Here is a 24,324-nt window from a genome sequence, read left to right on the forward strand (position 1 = left end):
CACAGCTTAGAATGTCTTGGTAGGGAAGTTTACTTTTATTTTATCAACTTGTAGAAAACAACTGAATAAAAACCTAATAATTTGAGCCATTTCCTGGTAGCAAAGGTGTAAAAGACAAGTGGCCGAGAGGCCCAACGCGCCGGCGCGCATGCCCTTCATACAAGACCACTGACTTGAACCTCAGGTAAACCAGTAAACTTGAACTCAAGAAAAGCACGAGCCTTAGTAATGGCATGATAGCGGCATTTCACACTTAGAGCCCGAAGTGAAACAAAAAATTAAAAGGCCAGAAGTTCAAAGAGACGACAGAAAGATTAGGCCATGAAAACAGTGAACCAGCACGTTATCGACGAGCGCGTTTTTAAAAAATTAAAAATCCAAGGAAAAAAAACAATCTCATAACTAGAAAAAAACTATGAACATTCTCTGTTACTTTTGACCAGTAAGATAACACAGAGAAAGGACCATTTTTCAGTGAATAACACACGCTAATAATGCAGGCTCGTGCTTTACTCGTTAACAATATTATTGAAATTGCTTACATGAAGGTTAAAATACAAGAAAATTTCATATTAATCACTAAATCGCAATGTACGATGTTTTCCCATAGGTTCTATACACAGTGACAAATTCTACAAAGTAAATGAAAGTCCTTTAAAGATTGGAAAGTAAAAAAATGTACAGAAAACCACGAAATCACAAATTGCGGTTCTCGAAATGCAAATGATAGAGCAGTAGAAAAACATTTCACCTATTGAATTAACCGTCAAAAATATCAAGTTTATTTCCAGCACAAGAACCCCTGACGAGCCCTAGGGGTGAAGGAAATTGAATCCAAATTTTAAGAATTTCAACGCACTTTAGTGATCTTTAAATCATCTTAAAGCTCAGTATTGATGTATTAAAACAGTGAATATGATGCTCCATACTACCCAAAAGAGATTTTAGAAAAAAAATAACCACTCTTGAGATATCACGCCTCACTGACACACCCTCACTTACCTATCTGAACCTAAACTGTTACTAGTATCAAAAATAAACTGGTAAATATGTATTAGCAATAGGACTGAGTGGAGATCAATTCGGTCTGTAATCATATTAGTGAAAACAATATCGGACTGCCGCGCAGCGGGGGTGCGATTTGTTTATCACGAGTATGATTGTAGACTGAATTGGACAACGCGAAGTCTTGTTACCAATTAATCATAAAAATTACAATTTCCGAGATAGAAGAATAGCCAAGTTATGACAGAAAGGGAAAATTTGCATTGAAAAACTGACCAAAGAGTATAAATTGTTAAATGTCGCCCTAAAATTGGAAAAAATTCTTCATTTTGGAGAAAGCTCCAGTTTAGATTCTGTATACTGTTTCTTAGCTGATTGAAACCAAGGTTCAAACTACAACTTTGGATTGGTTGATTTAATCTACATCTTTGAATGTGATTGGCTTATTGAACTGTCCAATAACAAACTTTCCGCACGTGAATTTGAGGAAAATAGGAGTTTTTTTAAACCAATCACAATCGAGAAAGTTTTAATTTTAATGATAAGCATTGTTAAAAAAAAGGCGATAGGTAAATGTACAAAACCGGATTGTCAATCCCACCAAGATAACAAAACCTCAAAATAGAACAATAACTAAAGTAACAAATATAAAATTGAAAAAACGAAATACATGATGTGCTACCGACATCAATATAATAATTACTCTATCTTTCTAATAATTTCTAATATTTTTATTTACCATTTTAAGTGTTATTGACCAATTAATTCGATTTAAAATCAAATTGATCGTGTTGGACAATCTTTTTATGACACGAATAATTTGTTTTAATTTACCATACCTAGGCCTCACTCGAAACCAAGTGAGCTAAAAGAGGGTTTCCCTTCAAAACCCCCTGAAAGAACGGGTGGTTAGTAAGTTCGATATGAACAAACATCGTTTGACCAAGCACCGGTTATAAAGCTACTGTAGATGAACAAAATGCCAAGAAAACGTCATGTTTTTTTTCTTTCTTCAAATATGTTTTGATAATTGGCGAGAATCTTGTGGACTTGTTTTTGATCTAAAAATTTGACTTTTACAATTGAGATCTTACAAATAGTAAGAAGAAGGATGTACGAGAATCTGAAAACGTAAGGAAATTATTTTTTTCATACATCGATGGATTTCTTCTTTGAGTGCTAATTTATCAATTGCAATGTGAAAATACAACCTAAAATTTGTATCTGTTTTAACACGTTATCTCAAATCGAAGACTCAATCTGACCGATTGAGAGAAAACTATTTTGGCTCTCTTCACCTGCATTCCGAAATGATAGGAACACGCTGTCATTATCAGCTTCATACCGTGCGAAGCCAGGAACTGGGGATGAGTTTTCTCTGTCACGATCAGCTTCTGCAAGAGCTTCTCCCTCTGGATGAGTCTGCTGACCAGCTGCTCGGCGCTGTAGGCGGAATTCAAAACCAGGCACTGGTGTCTGTGGAGGACTGAGGCGAGTTTGAGACGAGGCTGGATCATCTACATCTGGTATATTGGGGGTGAGAGGGTCGTTTGACTTGCAGAAGAACCACGAACCAAAGTATAGAGCCGTTGAGAGAACTACAAATAGCGGATCAAATTATAATCATCTTCACAAATAGTGTTTTTGAAATAAAAAATGCTTTTTGGAGAATAATCACCCCGGTGCATGATAAGATGTACATCAGCAAACGTGTTGCACATGATAAGATGTACATCAGCACGCGTGTTGCACATGATTGTTGCACATGATAAGATGTACATCAGCACGCATCGAATCAGAGTGCGATATTAGGTTGAGCTATTTTAACCGTCAGGCTTTATTAAGCATGTCAGATACGTGGGTAGCCCAGACAAAGAAGGAATACAGACTCACTCTGAAAGAACAGGCCTGCTGCTACCAACAAATAGCTGAGAAGTTCGTTGTTGTACTCCAGGCAGCTGCCTCTGCCGCTACACGTCTCTTCCCACAAGATACAGGTCTTGTCAATAAATGCACCGAATAATACAGGACCAGGCATGGAACCAAACATACACAGAAATAGCCATTGAAGACCTAGAGCGTATGTCCGTTGATTGTCTGGTACGCATCTGAAATAACATGTAAAGTTCGCAGTTATTAGCAGATATTATTGGACAACCTAATGAAATCTAATTACAACTTTAACGAGTTTGAGCATGACGATTACGGCGAGATCGAACTCCAGCTCAATTTGCTTGTTTTTTAAAATGTAACACTCAAGTGCAAGCAACACAAAGTTCAACTTTTGCCGTTTGTTGCAAAGGCCATGTGCAACCTCTCGTGTGTTGTAATTCCAGTTTAAGTCAGCAGTCCGTCGAGAAGTTTTGAGACCGCTTCGAAATGCGTGATCTCAGTGATTACGCAAGCTTGATGAAGATCACATCAAAACAACAAAAGCTACTACACAGATAAGAAATAAAACAAATATGATCTAAAAACATACAGATTAAATATAAACCAATAAGAAAAAGATGAGATCCTCATCATAAAGACAACTGTTTCATTCAAGAAAACAGAACATAGATGACCTGAAATTGCAACGATTGGTTGGGAAATATCTTTATTCTGATTGACGACAGATAGAAAATGTCTTTTTGACACGATGAAAACATTTAAGTACCCACCTCAACACGACAGTTTTGTTGGGCGTGGCATTCATAAAATTGAAGGTAAGTAACACCACAGCGCCGAACAGAAATGGAATCAAATTCTTACAGTCTCGGTCACATGTTCCCTGTAGAGCAGAACCATGCCGAACGGTCCTATCTTGAGGCGCAATACAACGGCAGTTCTCATACATCTGCAGCATAACAGAGAAAACCAAACAATCAAAACATTACATACACAAATCTATTGGTCTGTCAGTTACCACTAATCACTTAATCGGTCCGCTAATCGGTCAGTTTGTCGGTTAATCGGCTAAGTAGTGAACCACTCAGTATGGAGTCAGTCCGACAGACCAACCAGCAAGCTAATCAGCCAGCCACCCGGCTGACCAGTTCGTCATCTGGTCAATAGTCGATGAGTCTGTCAGGTCAGCTTGCGAGCCAGTCAGCTTCCTGGTTAGTTCGTCCGCTGGTCAACAGTCAGTCAGTCTGTCAGGTCAGCTGGCGAGCCAAACAGCTGCCTGGTAAGTTTGTCTGCTGGTGAACAGTCAGTCAGTCTATCAGGTCAGCCAGCGAGCCAGTCAACTGCCTGGTTAGTTCGTCTGCAGGTTAATAGTCAGTCAGTCTATCAAGTCAGCTGGCAAGCCAGCCGGCCGGCCCAATCCACAGGTCGGTCAGTTACCAAGTTTCCGACGAATTTTCAGTGCAAAGTGAGGAGTCACTTTAACGTTGTTGCTACCTCTCTGTCGGTAACTCTTTTCAATCCCTCGTTAATAGTACTTTTAGTGCAGCCAGCATGGCATGGTGAGAAGTAGGACACCTCATCGATTCCACACACGGGGTCATACTCAAGGCTGTTACAGTGACACAGGTTGTTACAAGGTGAAGACTTGTTTATATCCACAAGAGTTCTGTAAGGTGGACGAAACAACATGCTTCAATGAGGGAAATACAACAAAAATAAAACAAATATAATCACGTAGACCAGCAAACTGACAGAAAGATTTCATATTCATCCATCCTTACAAGTTTCACATTCAGTGAGGCCTACTTAGTGCACGCAAGTAAAATTGAAACCCATGTGGACAAGGGAAACCAATCAGTTGGCTACATGGCAATAGCGGTTCCATGTAGCTAATTTCCAAAATACTATCAAAACTCTTGAAATGCCAAGCCAAGCAGTTCCGTTATTCAACCTTTAAAAAATTGAAAGCAGCGATGAAGTAAAAATTCGTTACACGTGAAACATTTTTGAACAAATGATGTGGTAGGAATGGAAACCATACATTTACCACAACATAAACCCCTCATGAAGCAGATTCTTCCCAAATCTTCATTCGTAAGACTTATTAACAGCAAATGTATGAAGGAATATATATCTTTTAGTTCACCTGTTGTTGTAAGGATGACTGATACCAGCGAGCAGTGTCGTCTTGCATCCGGGGATTAGAAAAGTAAGTACAGCCCAGGTACCGATAAATTGAAAGATAAAGCAGTACTTGGCAGCTATCTTACACGACCGTCTCACATCAACTCTCTTGATCAGGTAACTGCCCAGGAATATACCGCCGGCAGTGCCTGGGATGATGACAATACCTGACAGGATTCCTGCAGAAAAAACATTTGTACTTTCATCCAACCTGAGGTTATTACACTGAAAACAATTTACTAATTTCCCGTACCCCGTCATACTCGTCGCTCTGCCAAACGACTGACGTTCAAAACGTCAGCATTGAAACTCTTCTTGGTGGCCAATTTACATTATCAACTCAGTTGATAAAACCGAATCATCTCTAATCCATAAAACTCATCCATTTAGAGCATCAAATTTTCCACAAGTCTCTTTTCGCTGTAATAATCAAAGATTTCATTTAAAATAGAAAAAAATAAACTCACGCAAAACACTAATCCTTAAGAATTGTCCGAGAGTTCGTCTGTATTCTACACTCACCTGCTGTCGAGGAAGATTTCCCAAACTGCGACTGGATAAACTTGGAGACAAACGGCCCCAAGCCTGTTGCAATGAGAGTTGTACAACAAAATGCACAAGTATTGAACATGAACACTTTGTTTGTAAGGATAGCTTTAGTGGCTGGTAAAATATCCTTCAGTCTGCCTTGAATGTGCTCGTCGCGAGGCGGTAAAAGTCCTTCCCTGATGGCGGCCAATCTTTGTTCACGGGCTCCTGGCATCTCTCTTGGGTAACCAAGAAGTGCTATAGAGGTACACAACAGTAATAGACCCCCGAAAAAGTACCCTAGCCACCAGGCCCCAATCCAGCGAGGATCATCAGGCGTCAAGTCAACTCCGGGAGGCTGGAGAAACAAAAGTGAGAACAAATTCCTTCAGATTATAGATAAAGTATCCATTATTGCGCATCTAAACAAGATGTTTGAGTCTATGTACTTTCCACAAGTAAAAAATATTAAAGTTGACATTGTGTCATGATACCATCGAATAGACAGCGCGACGACAGGTGAAATATGGAGTTATACAAAGAAATATGAAGTAAAGAACAAGAAAAACGATTGATAAAGAATAGGACTATCAATAACTGATCTTGTCACGACTTTCTGCTTAATGGTTTACAGCAATTTTTCCCTTACCTGAATTAAGTCCACCCACACATTAAGAAGGGACCCTCCCGCAACGTAACCAATTCCAGGACCAAAGAAAGTTGCTATAAACCAGACCCCAAGATACATGGGCGCCGCCTTTGGGTTCACATTCTCGTCAATATAAGCCGGACCAAGTGTAAACAAAGGGGTGGTTCCTGCCCCTAAAAGAAGCTTCGCCCCGACAAACACCAGCATATACTTCCAAGCTGTATAACCTTTGGCTTCAGCGCACACAGTGTCATCTTTAGGGATCTTGGTACTATTGAACCAACACGTTTGTTCGCTTCCACTCGTCTCAACTTTAAGAGGGGTGTACTTGCCTACAAGGATGTGAGGTAAGGCGAACATCAAACATCCCAGACTAGTTACCAGTGCTCCTATGCCCAGCCAGCGGGCTTTGTTCCTGTGACCTCCGAAGTAACTAATGAAGATGATAAGAATCAGTGCGGAGACGTCATTTGCTGCAACAATCATACCACTCTGCTTGCTGGTTAGTTTGAATCTCTTTTCCAGCGAAGTAAGACCAGCAGCCGTTAGACCTGTCGCAATCATACCTAGAACGACACAACAAGTATATTTTGACTTCCATCAAAATTTTTATTTATTATCATCAGATTTTTGGAAAGTAAAAAGTCCAGCTCAGTTCACAAAGTGTTTAAAAACGAAAGAACAATCTTTTTCCCTCAAAAGGGACGCTTGCCTGGTGCAACTCATACTCAAATACCTAGGTGCTCCTCTGCGTAAAGAATGATCTATCTGACAGCAATTCTTTCCCCAAAATATCAAAACCGACAGGTAAGCAACGAGCTGTCGTCACGGACTTCAAATTTATTCCTCAACAGTAGCCACCACTATGATTTCAAATTTGAAGTGGTTCGTTAGCATAATAAGGATCAAATAGTCCCAACAACAATCTGAAACAATCAGTTCAATCTAAAGGAGATTACACCATAAAAAGTAAAAACAGTAAACAAGAACAAAATTAGGAACATTTCTTGAGAAGAGTTGTCTTACCTTGCATGAAGGAGTATATGGTGAGAAACACAAGAAACCATTTTGGTGTGTTGAGTCTTTGAAGAACTTTAGGCCTAAACGATCTCCAGCCGCACAATAAAGCTCTCTCGTCAGGCTTCACTTCGTCAGCTTCCATATTCAGAAAAATGATAGAATTTACCGCTTATATGTCAACGTTAAGGAGAAAAACATGGCCCTGAGGGGAAGAGAAATCATAATATCAATGCAAAATACTACAGACTGAAAATTACATGGAACAAAACTTACTCCAAACGTTTGCTTGAACAGCGCACGGAACTTTTCGTTTGCCAACGCCTACCTAAAATTCATGCATATTAAGCAAAACGATGAGCACTCCTTTCATTTTCCCTATTTATGAAATAGCACGCATACTGAAACAGCCTCAAGGGTCAAAAAAAAGCTTTAAAGCACACAACACTGTTCGAATTTTCCCCATTTTTGTAATATTTGCAAACTATTGCTTAACCTGCGTGCATTAGTCCGTACCATCGTCAGAATACAAGGGAAATACTTGTAAGTGATTTCTATGAGCCTACAACAAATCCACACCATTGATTTCCTCATGGCGAGATCATCGTTTTGGCAAGAAGACAATTTATGTTAGAAAAACAACAAAGCGAAAGGATGGTTTGAAACGTGCTTATTCCAAACTAAGAAATTACTAAAGCAAATTTTTAGCTCACAATTTGCATGATCTCCGGTCACAGACCTTTCTAAAAGTCACTGTATCGGGAAATTCCGCTCTCGACAGAAGCAGAAAACTTATCTCCCTCGACCACACAAGCTGGTGATTGGTTTGTAGATAAAACCATGAATTACACTGTATATTAAGAGGGTTTACCGTGCGTTTACACAAAGATAAAAATTGGGAAAATCTGGATGAAGCATATAAAAATCGAGCAAATAATATTACTTACGCAAGGACAGCCGGTGGAATTTCCTACTAAGACATAGTAATCCGGAAATTTGGCTTACGGAAATTCCCCTTCCCACAATTAATACCTGTTCTTGACAACAAATCTGCCAGTCTCTCCTAATTCCGAATGGAACCTGGACTTTAAGGCGAGAGGAAAATATTGTCTCCATGCACCAGTCTTCGTGTGCGCTACATGATTATCTTGTCTAGACGGCTAATTTCATTAGAATAATTCCACTAAATACATGCAATCAGTGAAAGTGCTTTCAAACAGAATTATTGCAAGATCGACGTTGTCTAAAGAAGTTTTACCGATCACAAACTGAATCAAATTCACCAGCTCGTAATTTCAGACTTACCTAGTTCCCATTTTTTTAAAAGATGTGAAGCTTATCGAAATAATTACTAGAGAAGACAAAATGAGTGGACCGCAGTTCGGAAACAGGTTGTTAAAAACATCAAAACCTGAAAACGACTGATTAGGAATTGCAAACAAGGGAAACATCGCCGTTGACAACTAATGATTTGGATTGTATTTTTCTGATAAACAATGTTTGGTGAATTACGGGAAAAGAAGAACGTAACTTGTCTTGCAAATGTAAATTGGTGCATACTTTCAGAGCAAAATCCTGTAAACTATACCAGCTAAATTCCGATCTGATGAAAGCATTCATCTTAAATACAAAGGAATTCCCTCAAACATTTACCTGCAGTTGTTTTTTTCAAATTTTGTTGCGAAATTGATTGTCTCTGGATTCACCTGCGCTCTCCGCAGTTGTTCGCCTATTCGATTTTTAAACTCAATTGTTTGTCAAGAAAAGAGAACCATTTCAACTGATTACCAATCCACCGATAATTCTTACAAGGTTATCTTCTACATTGACACGTACCATGATCATTCGAATTTTTGCACAGTCAGGAGTCTCTTGGAAGGTTTTCGCGACGTCCGCATTTCAAGGCTACTAATGCAACAACAAATACACCGAGCTCTTGCTTTACTCGTTTCCCTCATCAAACCTAACGAAGTTCAACGTTCAATAAACTGTTTCGCGAATGTTTGATTTCTAATAACTATTCTTTGAATATTCAAAGTTGAAATCTCACCTTTCAGAAACTTCCAGTCGAAGCTAAACGCACTCTGACAGAGCTTTCCTCATCATAACGAGTAAAATCTATCAGAAAAGCGGGCTTACTAATGGACCATACACAAAAACAACACCAGCTGTATTGCTGGGATAATATCAAAACTTTATGTATATTGTTATTCGAAGAATACAAACAGTGGGTTACCGGCTCAGGAGGTGCATTTATAACTACTAGTCAAGTTTAGAAAAATCAAACGAAAATCTAGATATACTGATAAGATGAAACAAACTTCTCGCTTCGAAAACAAGACAAGTTCACGAAACTATGTCGTTGTGTTGGCTTATTCACGAATTGGTTCATTAAATAATTCTAAAAACACTCTCATTGGAAATTCCTCCATAACATACCATATTGCGAAACAACGAGTGCTGTTATTGGCTAATCAATTCGTGTGCTTGGATCTGTTTAAATGATGGTATGACGTCACGATAATTCTTAAACCTCAAAAACAAACTGATTACATTACATGCTTACTTTAAAAAGCATCTTGAAAATTTAGCTTTAAATGATTTGTAGTTCGCATCTCTTTCACCATCTCTTCTCTTTCTAAATATTAATTCATGTGCAATTGTCCCAAAGGAAAATGAATGAACTTCAAATTCAGAGTTCTACAGAATTAAGAAGCAACTACGATGTGATATTTGTGGATCACAAGGACATGAAAAGCGATGTGCGCTTTCGATATCAGTAACATTCAGGATTTGTCCTCTTGCAGCTTCGGCACTTACTCCAACGATTAATTATACCTCAAGCCTCGTTTCTTCCACATTCGAGGAAAATCATCAATAAAAAGTAAATGAAACTCAAACTTTTCTTACCGAAAGTTGTTATAACCTAGAGCACAATACGTCAGCCAATCAGAGAGCACATCACGTCTAATGAGCCAATCAGAAACACTTGCCTAACACCTGCCCTTTGTAACCATAGCAATGACAGCCTGTTCAGAGGTGATTTGCTGTTTGGTTTTGACTGCAATTTCTTCAGTTTCAGTTCTACCCAAGTTAATATCAGCTGAAACTCATGTACGAGAGGAATTAGCTAAATCGATTCCGCTTTTGCTCGCCCCTTTGGGTGACAATGTTTCACACAATATGTTGACAAAAATATTGTCAGGCAAAGCCTGAGTTTAAGAGGAAAGCATAAATTTTATCAAGCTCTCAAGCCCCTATAAATTTTCCAAAGAGTTTTTTCGAAGGCACAGAGGCCTAGTTCAACCATAAATTTACAGATCAGTTCCATCGTTTGATTTAGAGATAAAAATGAACAATAACGTACGGTCAAATCTACCTAAACTTCTTGAGTAAAACAACCATTCACGACATTGAAAAAGAAACATAACTGGGATTCCTAATAACGATAATTTTTGTAATAATGCAACAAGGCAACCTTGATAAATATTACATGTTCTGAATAAATCATACTCGCCTGTTGAAAAAATTTTACAAAAATCGCTAAAAGATGCATTTGGGAAAAACTATGCACGAGGAAAAGTGCATAGAAATTGCCTAATGCATCAAACGTAAGTGACCGCTGTTCATGAAAGTTTATGGAGCAGAGGAGTGAATATTTGTAAGCACTTTGTCAGAGCATCAAGAAAAAAAATTAAGAAATAATACAGTTGCTATCAGTTATCATTTATTCGTATTATTCTGTGACTGCAAAGAAACCATAGAGAAACTCTAAAAAGGGCACACCCTGTATTGATGATATCAATAAGGTGCGCGAAAAATACTTCTTATGCATTCCCTTCGTGTAAAAACTACAGTAAATAATTGATTCCAGTTGGTCTTAATAGCAGTAAAGTATATGACTTGAAACATCCTTCACACTGTGGTCAGTACAAGCAAATACTTCTCATAACAAAACTACGTTCTCCAACGCGGAAATAAAACAGCTTGCTGATCAGCGAAACAAAGCGCGTAATAACAAAGCTGAATCCGGCCAGCCCAGCAGAGAAAGTTAATAATTCGACAATATTAATAATGGCAATTTAAAAATTGCAGGCATGAAGGTGAAACAATCATCAAAAGGGAACCTGTCACAGACCACAGAGACATTTCTTCTTTATTACCGATAAACAAAATCAGCTAGTGACATTCACGTTTGACTAACTAGGAAACATGTTCAGCTGTTTGGTTCAATGATACTGTAGATAGCTGTAAAACGAACAGTCCTTGGTAAGATCAAAAATGACAGCCACAATATGTCAATACATGACAAATTTTCGGTGGTTTTTACAGATAGCTGGATGACTAACTTTTAGTAATGAACTGATTACCTAAATGATGTCTAAATAATAACAATTTCACATTTAGATTAGCAAGCAGAGGCTACTTGAAGAAACAATGTTGTTATGGTCAAATACACAATTTCAAATGGAAAAAACTTTTAAATTAATTCTATAGAGGGTACACTGCACTCTTTTTTTTCAAACTAGGAAACACAAAGGTATCCTCATATCCAACCTTACTGTAAACAAAAAGGGAAAAACTGCATTTACCAAATTTGAGATAGCTTAATTCAAAACTCTAGTTAAGACGAGTAGCCACTAAATCGACAGTTACCTTGCGCTTGGAGATAATTACTTCTCTTATGCATGTATATTACCCCAAATGACTAACTGAAGCCGGGAATCATTCGAATCTATTATAAGAGATAAAAGGCAGTAGAGCACCTGCCTATGATGACATGACTACCGCCACCCGGTTACGAAATGATTGCTGTTTAGAAAGAAAATCAACAAGGTCAGAGCCACTAAGCATATCTTACAAAGATTTTTGCCAATGCGTATGCAAGAGTCCAAATTCAAAGCAGCATCACCATCAAGGCACTAAAATTTAAAAGTGTCCTGCCTGTTCGCGTGAACATGCCATGCAGATTCATCACCAATCCATTAGCTCTAGCTTTCCATCACACAATTCACAGATAACTACTCAACTTATATGAGTACAGTATGTAACTTCCTGTTTTAAATGTCCGTTCCTGAACCATATAAATTTCCGTACCCAAGTTTATCATCACGGTAGTTTTTCCTTTGCATTAAACAATTTTTTTTCTTCTGAGATTTTAATTACGCTGTTTCAATCCTTACCGGTTATTAGAATTTTTGATCGATTACATTTGACATTCTGGGAAGAAAGCCCAATAACAAACTCAAATACTGTCTTCAACTTATCCAAATACCGCGTAGCTTCGCTAAGTATTAACTTCTTTGTCTTTCTTACTATTCACCGTCGATATTATTAAATGTCACTGATGTTAGTAAACAATAACTTATTCTACTATGCTATACCTTCAGCTACTGTACACTTGGCCGTTTTTTATGTAATCTTCACCCGTCTTTCTATGTCATCGCATTTTTCAGAATAATCCTCAAAACAGATAAAATTTTTTTGATAATCGCGGCCAATACGAGCCGTCGCGTTTCATAATGTTTCGTGACTATAGCTACATGTAAGTACTTTAAAAATTAAAGCGCGCTCAAGTAGCATGAAAATATTCTTGATAAGTTGCGCCTAATAAAACCTCGAGAGCAGAAGTTGCACGTGCGTAAATCATCTAAGGAAAAAGTTTAGTTTACATAGCCAAAATCTCCTCAAACACGCTAAAAAAAGAAAAAATGATACCAACACCCTACCTTAGCGAGTGAATCACCACTTTAAAGCGAATTAACAAATGAATTTTTACAACACTTTAAGGGTGTACTATCGAGAAACGTTCATTCGCCAGTGAACAACTTACTTCCAGATGATTCTGAGAGACGACATGTATTCATTGTATTGTCGTAATTAAGACTAAACCGTTGGCAACGAGAGGAAACTGTCAAGTAGGTCTTCGCATAACATGGCGACCCGTACAGTACCGACTTCGTCCGAACTGGGACGAGTTCAATACGATTGATAATCGGAAATTACGATGAACACCAGCTCCGACAATAAGACCTTTTAATAAGAAAAAAACTTTCATAAAAGAAAACAAGTCGTTTGAATCAGTCCATAGCTTCAATACTGTCCTAAGAAATATATGAATGTGGATCAAGCTGCAAGAGTAAACCTCATTTCCTCGAGAATACCATGCAACTGTCCGCCGAATTGACAAAAAAATACGAATTTTATTAGCTGTGCATCTGTCTCACGAATGAAATTAGCTCCACATTATAATGAAATCACAAAATTGCATAACACCAACTGAATTACATAAGGTACATTTATTTCGCGAAACTCTCATTGTTTACCATAGATCTGTAATCTCAAATTCCCTACAACATTTAAAGGAAAACTCGACTGGGCGAGCAACTTTCGATATGTGATAAAAAAAGATTAAAAAAAAAAAAACTTAGGTTCGTTAGAAATGCGGCCAGTTTACTCTGCAATAACAATTTTACGGACGGCAGGGAGCGACATAAGTTTTCGGTTACGGGAAATGAAAAAGACACAAATTGTTATTCCAACCGTCACATGAAATAAATGTAATTTATAAACAGCGAGAACGCTTCTTTTGCTCGATAACTTCGCTTCAATCACATTGTTCCATTACAACGTGGTAAACGAAAACACAATTGTTCGATATGCACTGGAAATCAATTCGATATATCAATAAGAAAGATATAAATCTTACGACAGCTCGAGTGTGTTTAAGGAAAGTTTCAGTAAAAGACTGTCAGATCGCGGTTCAGTTAATAAGAAGAAAAAAAGTTAGCGGCGGTCGCGCACATGAAAAGTTCTAACTGTTCCTCAACGAATCCAAAACTACAACCTTGGAAGTCTAAATTATCCTTATCTCATACCTCTTTGATGAAAAAACTACTTCTAGACGAAGATACTCCATCGTTGCACACAGCGGATTATTAGCGACTAAAACCGTAACGCCGCGAACAGAAGTTGAGGTAAAACCGCATACAATCAATTTTACAACATGTCAAATCTGCGACACAGCTGCTAACACCGGTGTGATCATTTCGCTTTGCCTTTTTTCAATTAGGCTTGAAAACAATACCGAAGCAATTATCAAAAGACAACGGAAGTTTCGTCTGCCTTCATTGAAATCAGCTTCCTAAATTTGACTAAAACTTACAGACAACAGTTTGATGTGATAACTCGATATTGGCGTGTTAATCGCTATGATCTGATTAGCAAAGAGTAAGGTAAAACATTTTAAAGTTCATGTGGGTGATGCGCGAGGCTGCTCCTTTGTATCTTTTGTACTTGTCAAATAAGATCGGAGGAGGGTTGTGTTCGTCATTACTTATTGTGTCCGTCATTACTTATTGTGTCCATGCTTGCTTCTCTTCCAATCGATTAAACGCGATGATTAAGTCCACATAAGGAGTAGAAAACCAAACTATATCGCGGAAAAGTCTCGCGGTGACCCAATGTTTTTTTCAAAACAGAACCCATGGATTGCGCACAAGTTAGCCAGCGTTTATTAAAAAAAACATGAAATACAATTTCTTAAATATATATTTGATTTTCTCTATTTTTCACTACCTTACAAAGGACCTAACATTAGTAGTTGAGAGCCAATTTCAATCATTTAGGAACTTTCAAGAGTTACGCTGGCAAAAATGAATATCAGATGTGTAATATGTACATGTCGAGGGAGGGGAGGGAGGGGAGAAGGGAGCAAGAGGCCCCCAGGGGAGGGGGGCTGGTGAAGTACGATGAAAAAAGTTGGGCGGACCTTCTTTTCTCATCCCACATGTTTCTTGCAAGGTAAAGGTAATTTCTACTCCAATGAACAATAAGGATAGCTTTAGATTCCATTCTTCGCATTAACGATGAATTCGAGTGTCAGTAACGAGTGTTTCTAACAGTCAAACCAGGAAGCTATACTTTCCACTAATAAATTTGGTGAAATGATATTTTGTAACACTAAACGTACATTTTTTTACGAATCGCACATGATTTACCACAATAACATGAATGACATTATTCGCCCTTACATTATCACATACATGGTTGGTTATGAAATAACGGTGTGTATTCGTTGCAAAGAGTCCCAACGGATCATTGATCAGGGGAATAGTTGTATTGCAGAATGATATCTGCTTTAGTAATTCAAATTGATGAACAACATAACTCTACTCTTTTCTTTTGAGAGGGTGCTTTTCTCACGTTTCTCTAACGTCAATGATGGCTGTATCTTGAAGACAGTTGAATGACAGGGACAAGCTCGCGATGGCAGGAACATTCCCCTGGCGAGCTTAAAAAACTGTAAATGCCCTTTAAAGTTACTCTCTTAGACAATTGATAAACAGAGGAAATATTTATTTTTCATTGACCAACTTACCTCTACAACCACAATGAAAACGACAGGCGCGCCAAATGGGTGCTGGATGAAAGTGCAACTTCTTGAAGGCTTCTTTACTGAATGACACAGCGAGAATTTGGATCACTTGTCAAGTCAAAAACCTGCGTGAAACACAAACATTCACAATTGTCAAGTGCGGGCACTAGTTTGTTGAATTTAGCGTGTAACTACACTTTTTAAACATTTCACATCCCTGACAACTGAAGAAGCACTCAATGTGAAAACAAAATATTTTGTCGACAAAAATCCAGCTCCAATCTCGACATATATTGTAAAACGGTACCAACATGGGTAACTATGGTCATTTGTGGATATAGCCTGCTGTTCATATTTGGGTGAATGTTTATCGTGAATTCCACACCAACCAAGTCAGTTGGCAGGGTGACGCCAGACAGTACAAAAAAATAATCTTCACAAAAAGTCATAGTACAAACAAAGGGGTTATGTTGGCCGTCGTGAACTTGTTAGGTGGGTGAACACGTGTAAGCAACATTAATTCTTGCTCGCGTGCGTGTACGCTCAAGTGCTGTTTACTGGTTATTCAAAAACAATATCATCTAAAAGCATCGGCAGCGGGTTTGACAGAGTTCTTATCATTGGTTTGATTTCGAAATCTAATACGGAACAAAATACCAAAAACGAAATTCAGTTCAAAGCTGAAGTTCAAAGCCCAACAAAAAAACAGTAATAACACATCAAAAACGAACAATGAACGATAAACTAATTAAATAAACTGAAAACTAGCTCAGTTAATGCAAGTTTACACAAGCCCTCACTTTAAGTATCCAGGAATTTAGGCGACTGATTGCTTTGCTGATTATTCCGTGTCAACCTGCGCAAAAGGAAAAAGTTATAGCGGTACAAAGAAATAAAAAACCTCTTTTGAAGTCGAATTTTGGGATCTTTGTCCATTTTCTATTAACCATGATCTAAAAAAGGCAAGGAATGGTATTTTAGAGCTAAATATATAAGAGATTTTTCGGAAGGAGATACCTGCCGACCTCCCCAGAGACTCGCACCCTTGGTGCTCGTAGTTGCTCGTACTGCCGCTCCTAAAACCTCCCTCACCATTTTTATAAGAGCGCCTGACTCATCCCGTCACCAGAACACAGAGTTCCCCCGAGGAAAACGTATTCTTAATCAATGTACTTCGCTCAATCAGTTTTGGTTTCGGTGATTTCCATGTTCTCAATTAATCACTCATAAGCGGTTTCCTCCCAAAAACTTTCATTTACACTGCAACATCATAGGAATACTGCATACTTATTATGCTCTTTAAAAAAAAAGTTGTGCCATCTGAGTAACCCAGGGATGTTCATCCATCGCGTGGGATGGTAGCTCGCTTACCTAGCAATATGAAGGCGGACGGAGTAGTAAGGTTTCGCACCTAGACAAACAGAACTAGTGGTTGAAAAAAAAAAACCAAGATGAAACGATAAAAAAGACGAGGATGGTTTCGAGATGTATTGAAAGAACTTGCTCTCGATCCTACTTAGTGACTGAGTCAACCTAAACACAAAAACCGATAAAGCACTCCAAAACAGCGGCGTGTAAATTTAGCTCTTGATACGAACAATCATTCCTTGAAACGCAGGTCCTTGCATGTGTTTGCATGACTACCATCGGCCGGATTATCTGTTAAGCGATCGGCTAAAGCTAACTCCTTTCAACGTGAAGGTGCGGCAAATATACGTTGATGATATTGAGAACAACGAACACAACAGCATACACGAGCAAAGCAACGAGATAACAAATCGCATCAAAAAACATTTCGAGTAAAAAGAACTATTTTGACGAGAAATTTTTCACACTTGGACCTTGAAGAATCTCGCACACATGTAGCTATTAGCGAAATTACTTTCACTTTATCTGTCGAAATTACCTTAAAAATTTCAGACACTTCCATCTGCTTAAACCGCTAAATTACAGAACGGTACTTAATGTAAGCAGGTAAAGGCTCAAAATCCTGAGCATGAGTATGGAAAGGCCAAGAATTTTAGGGAAATTGATTTCGATACCTGCTTCAAGTCTCTTTCGCCGTAACTTTTTCACGAAGATTTCGTCTAACCGCAACAACGCTTGAAAAGTTCCACGATATTGTAGGTCACAAAACACCACTACGAAGACCAATGTGCACTACTCCCTGGCTTTGTTAATTAATTACCCTTTAGATCGTTCCCTTCCTATTTCCGGAAGCAAGGAAAATAACCCTCCACCGTCGACACCAATTGCAAGCAAGTCTTTCATCGACTCTCAACAGGTACAAGTCATCTATTATTCAAAACAAACATTTTGCTGAAAGCAAAAAGCCGCGAGCCAACCATAGCTTCGAGCGGATATAATAACAACAAACCTTAACGAGAAGTCTATTACGAACCCTACACGACTTTAAGTGTTTGTAAAAGGGGTCGAAGGTAATCAAAAACGAAAGCCATTCAACGAACTGCATTATGATAAGCAAACGAGTTACTTTCAATTGTAAATAAAATCTCTCTGCAAAAGTGATTGGTCTACTTTTTACACGTTGAACGTCCGACTCAGGAGTTAAGCCAACACAAAGCGGTTAGCCATTTTTCTCGGAGAGCAAAAGCTAACTTATAAATTTCAATTACGGCGTAACTTAGGGAGTATCTAAAATTAATGGAACTTCAAACGAAGCGTCTTCAATTTCTAGTCAGAGCTTTATTACTTGAGATCAAAATCTAAAAGAGGTCGCGAGCTTAAAAAAATCCTCCACCAATTGTACTATTAATCAAAATCATGCTACCCCAATAGTCTCCTTTTACTGTGTAACTCTCTTTCATTGTAAAGGTATGTTCAGGGAACCTGCCCCTTTTTTTATTACTAGAACTGCTGTTCCACCCCTCACTTGAGTACAGTAGTAACCAAACTTTTGCACACCACACATCGCGCATCACGTAACACTTACCTATGTAGCTAGTCACATTTAGATCTCACGTTTCAAACAAATTTCCCTCCGCAGTGTTAACTCTTTTCGATAAGAATTTCGGGGGGATTTTAGTACAGTTTCAGTAGAGCTTCTTCGTCTAACAAAAGATAAATTAAACATTACTCACTGAAGAGGGAAACTGTCAAAGTAGCACAACATTATACAAGTAGACCAAAACTTAACACAGCACAGATACAACTAACAGTAAGTACTTTATGAACTTAAAACGCCTTTTTGTTCTCTTCTCTTTCCTTTTTTTCCTTCGAGTGATAAGATCCTGATTGATCCAAACCGGAAAAAAAACAAATGTTTGTTCCATCTGGTTGCGGTTTCTCATTTTTGGGTTCCCGCTAGCGATGTCAAAAACTTTTCGTATTAAGTGCAAGCCGAGCTCAAATGACAAGAACCCACTGTACAACTTCTTGCTGAGGATAATTCATTTATAACCTTTTCTTCTCTTCAGTTACACTGAGACATATCTGTTTCAATTAGGTTCTTATACCGAAACACATGCCATGCGCTTTCCATCGGAAGTAGTTTTGAGACACAAAATTTACCAAAGCCTTAATCAAATCCATCCATCAAAAATCTTGTAACACAAAAACACTACGTATCTTCTCAAGATAATTTTGTGTTGTTTCATAAGGTGCAAAATGGTAAAAACTCATTTACATGGGCACAAAACATTGATTGATGAAAGATTCTTACGTTCACGATGTTTGGACACGAGCCAAGCAATTAAGGAATTAATGACAAACCTCCCACATAAAAAACTAAAAGTGAATTTTCTTCCCCTTTTCTTTAACACGTCTTTCCTTTTCTTTAAAGAACGTTCCTATCTAAAATTATTTTAACAAAAAGATGCAATTTTTTTATCGTCGATCACACGAGTTTTCTGGTAGGTTGGTTGTAAAACTCGCCTTCACCTAGTAAATCCGTCCAAACCGACGTTCAACCGTCCGTCCAAACAAAACCCATGAATTGTCACGGTATGCGACTCCATAGTAAGAAGTCAATGGCAAGTTGTACTCCACAACCCACTTATGAATTTGCACACAAAAACTTATCATTTGAAACGTGCGTCTTACTTCATGTAATAGAAACGGGCTTACTTTGTCTTAGGTTTCATTCTCTCCATTCAAATTCTCATTGTTTCCTTGTTAAATTAAACACAACAAGACAAGATATGATAACTAACAATATACATGACCCAGCCGGTCAATGAAAATCATTCGTATAAACCAGAAAACAAACAGAAGGTATTGTTTCCAACTCAAAACTCTAAAAATTTTGATCCCAGACACTACTATGTAATCTCAACAATAGATTTACCAAAAAGGCAATAACTCATCCGTAAGTATTTTTAGCTAAAGATTTTTTAACAACACAACAAAGATCAACATGGGTCGTTTTTTCTCAAGCAACAATTGAAGAAAAATGTAATTAATGTATGAGCACCAGTTAGGGTGAATTTCAGGAATTTGAAGAGGCTAAATTCGAGTAAAGTTGATATTGATAAAAAAAACAAGTGTTGACTATGTATAATACTGACTGCAAAGGCTGGATATCTCAAGAAGGTTAACCACACAGTGAAATCCTTGATTTACCTATATCAACCTACTGTATAGACACAAGTGTTTTACAGGAAAACATGACGCTCTTAAATTCATAGAAAATTACAGTGTTCTGTGATGAAAGTATCACATATTCCAAATTCCCACAAATGAAAGTAGTAAGGACTTCACTTCCCACATTTTTTTTACCACAGTTTTTGTGAAAACAAGCTGTAAATAATGGTGACCATAGTCTGACTGATGACATAGTCTGATTGTCTGGGAGAGGAGTCCTGAAAAAGGATTGTTGATGGTAGCAGTGGTGGATGTTCCCACAACCTGAGCAGAAGTCATAACCAGAGTCAAGTAACTTAATGCAGATGATGACTTCCCCTCATGTCCTCAAAACATCAGTCACTAAAACCAACAACATTACTTTTATTTCCAGGTTACTTTCACCAGATGAGCGGATGACAGGATCGAATGTTCCTCCTGGTTTTGAACCATTTGCTGAGTAACTCTGATTATGAAAGCAAACCCCTGTGCTAGCGTATTTGTGCCGTGATAAGTATAGAAGAAATCCAAGGACTGGAACCAACTTTTAGAACCTTTTTTAACTCTATAAATCCTAGTATCAGTATACATATTCTCCGTACTGTTCTCTATACATTTCCTAATGTGCTGAAAAGGAGACTTGTTTAACAATCATGAGGTTCTTTTGGTTGGTAATCATTCCCTTTACTCTTGTGACCTTAATGTGCAAATCAAGGGTGATATCCTAAATGCTAGTCACTCTTAGGGGTTTATGGGCTATTAAATATATACATATATAAATATTTTAAGAGGAAAAAAGGATGCAACTACATTTTCCCGACAAGCCTGTTTCGTGAATCGCTTCACTGAAGAGTCAAGCGATTCACGAAACAGGCTTGTTGGGAAAATGTAGTTGCATCCTTTTTTCCTCTTAAAATATTTATTCCGCTCTGCTTCAACATATTGAGCCCTGTTCCACGCGAAAATTGACTTGCAGACTCCCTATATATATATATAATTATATATATATATAGAGTCAGCTATAGTGCTATGATAGCAATGAGAAAATTTTCTTGCCCTTGAAATTATGGCATGGCAAAATTACAGAAACAGTTCTAGTATTATCAATTTGCTGGTTGGTTTAATTTCAAAAGAATTACCACTTAGCAAATTTTCAAAGCATGGTCAGATCATCTGAGAACTACTGGGCAATCAAGATGAGAAAATGCATGTGATAACAGTAAGTCCCAAACTAAAAAGCTGTTACGATCCTTTAAATCTAAGACATATACCAGCAAGAAGAAATCCTAATTATCTTCACTTCAAAGTCTACATTTTTTTCCTAATATTTTTCCAACCTGGACTAGCCATCAATCATTCATCAGATTGTTTTTAATCGCTGAATATACAGTGGAATCCTGTGACTAGAGGGGGGCATTGGGGCCTATTAGAAACTACAAAACCATAGGAAAAATCATCCAAAACCGCAAAACTGAAAAAAATTCGATCAAAACCGAAAACTGCATAAAAACTGTCAAAAGCAATACATTTTCACATCCTGGTTATTAAAACCCTGATCGACCTGATACAATGGTGACAAGTGGAGCATACTAATGAATTATTGAGGATTTATGAATGCCATGGACTTGGCATTCATATGTTCTAGTATCTGCTTAAATTAGGAGCTGCTCTCTCGAGGACCTTGAACGTGGTCTCTGCAGACTCAGCAGCTGGTAATGGAGCCTAGCTAAATTAAGGAAGTTCGCACAAAAGTCCTCTAAAGGATTGCAATTTTGCAGTCACAAAAAGCCATAGCTCTGATAAAGTTTCATCGAAAATCCCTAATCTAACATTTCCAATTGCGAACTAAGACCTGAAAATTTGGAGATTCTATTGGAATGTTGAATTAATCAGTCACATGTGGCCTGTAACTTGGTCACCAACTTTGAGGTGGCATTGATAAAGAAACCCTAGCAATGTTTCGTGCTTAGCCATATCCTTCCCTCCCCCCCACCTTGAGGGGGCAGGGTACGGCTACATGTAGGCTACCTAGGGATCCCTGTGATATTTCAATTGGTTTGTCATTCTTCTCTATAACATTTATGTTTAGCTGCTATTCGAGATCAGTGGAGGTTTGTAATTGCTGCTCAGATTGAAGAGAAACCGGAACCCAAAAAGGTCAAATGGGAAAAACCAAAAACCACATTGGATATCAAATCCGAAAACCAGTTAATATTTTTTGTGAAAACTGAAAACCAAATGCTAAAAAATAGAAAATCCACAAACTGCAATGAAAACCAAAATTGAGAAACCGTAGTTTTTTGGCACAAAACCAAAAAACGGATCTAAAAAAATAGCCAAAACCGCGAAACCAAAAATCCCAAAGCTTCCCTTTTATTACCATCACCAGTGGGTCAAAAAAAAAAAAAATGTCTTAATCACTTCTCAAGTTGCCTAAGCAGATTTTAGCTCCAAGATTTATTCCTTTATCATGTTGATAATGAAAACAGGAAGAGTATTGCTTCTTTCTAAATAAAGTGGCTTTAATTGCTTAGTAAATGACAGAGATCAATGAAATTGACGTGTAACAGGCGTTTTGGTTATATAAATTAAATGCTAGTGGCCATATTAAGTAGGTGAAATTATGAATGGATTCTACTGTAAGGGGTTTTAAAATGTGGCCATTGGCTGTATTGACAGATGACCGCATTAACAAGGGTTTTTTGCAAGAAAACATACGGCAGCTTTCCTAGGCCGGAAAAAGTGGCCATAATAACAATGTGATCGAATTATTGAGGTGGCCGTTAGGCAGGGTTCTACTGGACATATCAGCTACGGTGTTATGAACTGCAAATCGACATCTCACATACAGCCTTCCAAGAACTGATAGAACAGTGACAAATTTATACATGTACATATTTGTATCAAAAGTGAAATTCATACCCACAGTCTAAGAGGATCAGGAAATTCTCGTTTAACAACTGCGTTGATGCTTAAGTATTTGACACATTCCCAAACTCTACAGTAATCATAAGCGTAGCCATCTTTCAAAACACTAGATGCTCGAAACGTACGTAGCAAGCACGAAATATTAATTATCTAATCATTAAAAGGCATTCATTTCATTTACATTGCATCACGTTCTGAAACTTTTCAAGTACGCTTCTCCAAATAGCACGAGGAAATCATATGATCGAGGAGAATTTTTTAAACAATTACGTACGCAAGGTCATGTTCAAAGGGTTCATTTTGACACCATAATAATTGACTCGTCAACTCGTTTTAAAGCGAAAACCGCTACCTCGGTGGTCGAGATTAGCAGAACGTAATTAAGTAAAGCACAGAAAGGAAAAAAACATATAAAATAAAATCCTGATGGAGTCTGATCACTGCAATCCCATCCCAAGATCGCATAACTATCCTGAGAACAATTTGAGAATGTTTACTTACCCTCAGAAATTCCTACTGAGTGTTAAATCGTCCTTTATGCGAAGGCATCTATCACCCTGACACTCTCTGGCAAGAAAGTGCAAAAAATGAATTAAAATAACTGAAGAAAAAAAACGGAATGCAATCAGAAGTACCATGGGCACTTTCTACGTAACATTTACCAATTAAAGTAACTGAGAACGTTACACAACTACTTGAAATATCCACCGGAAGATGAAGTTCTAACGTAACAACATAAGCTTCTCGTCTTTTGCCGGTCAAATTTTGCAAAATTTCGCTTGACTTTTGAAACAAAAGGTCTATAGCCGAGATTAGTATAAATTACATTGCTTTAAGCCTTAGAGTGAGTATGCAGAACTTGCTAAATACTCGCTTAACTTGATCCAAGATAAAATAGCCTAAAATCATTACGTTTTAGATAAATACCCTTCACAAAGAGAGAGCATATCGGAAACTGAACCCACATGTAAGAGCTCTGGATCAAACAGTTGCACGGATTTTAGATAAAAAAGCAAAGTTAAAGAAATCAGAAGACGTTCGCAACCCTTTCAGCCCAAGGAGCGAAAGAAAAATAACGAACCTCACTGCCTTTGCTTCCGTCTGTGACGCTGTCACGAGTTTTTCAATCCTCTTAAACATGAGCCCGCATTTTAAGTAAACATTA

At 37.9% G+C, this 24,324-nt stretch overlaps 1 protein-coding gene across 10 annotated transcripts; it reads right to left on the minus strand.

Moving 5' to 3' along the window:
• Positions 1–14: 14 nt before the first annotated feature.
• LOC131786253 (solute carrier organic anion transporter family member 4A1) lies at positions 15–24,283 on the minus strand. 10 transcript variants are annotated; one of them, XM_066165170.1, is made up of 12 exons: positions 24,241–24,256; positions 23,661–23,726; positions 16,451–16,506; positions 15,654–15,775; positions 7,283–7,478; positions 6,257–6,822; positions 5,602–5,965; positions 5,042–5,258; positions 4,390–4,561; positions 3,669–3,844; positions 2,899–3,113; positions 15–2,603 (listed from the first exon to the last, which is right to left on the minus strand). In XM_066165170.1, exons 5-12 carry the CDS (start codon positions 7,416–7,418, stop codon positions 2,248–2,250), a joined length of 2,202 nt encoding a protein of 733 aa, XP_066021267.1. In that variant the 5' UTR covers positions 7,419–7,478; positions 15,654–15,775; positions 16,451–16,506; positions 23,661–23,726; positions 24,241–24,256; the 3' UTR covers positions 15–2,247. The 10 variants fall into 10 exon arrangements, with proteins under 10 accessions (XP_066021267.1, XP_066021265.1, XP_066021273.1 ...); XM_066165168.1 differs by lacking the exon at positions 24,241–24,256 and adding an exon at positions 24,087–24,213; XM_066165176.1 differs by lacking the exons at positions 16,451–16,506; positions 24,241–24,256 and adding exons at positions 18,604–18,721; positions 24,087–24,213.
• Between the last annotated feature and the right edge of the window lie 41 nt (positions 24,284–24,324).

Source organism: Pocillopora verrucosa, chromosome 1 (assembly GCF_036669915.1).
Source record: "Pocillopora verrucosa isolate sample1 chromosome 1, ASM3666991v2, whole genome shotgun sequence".
Lineage (NCBI taxonomy): Eukaryota > Metazoa > Cnidaria > Anthozoa > Scleractinia > Pocilloporidae > Pocillopora > Pocillopora verrucosa.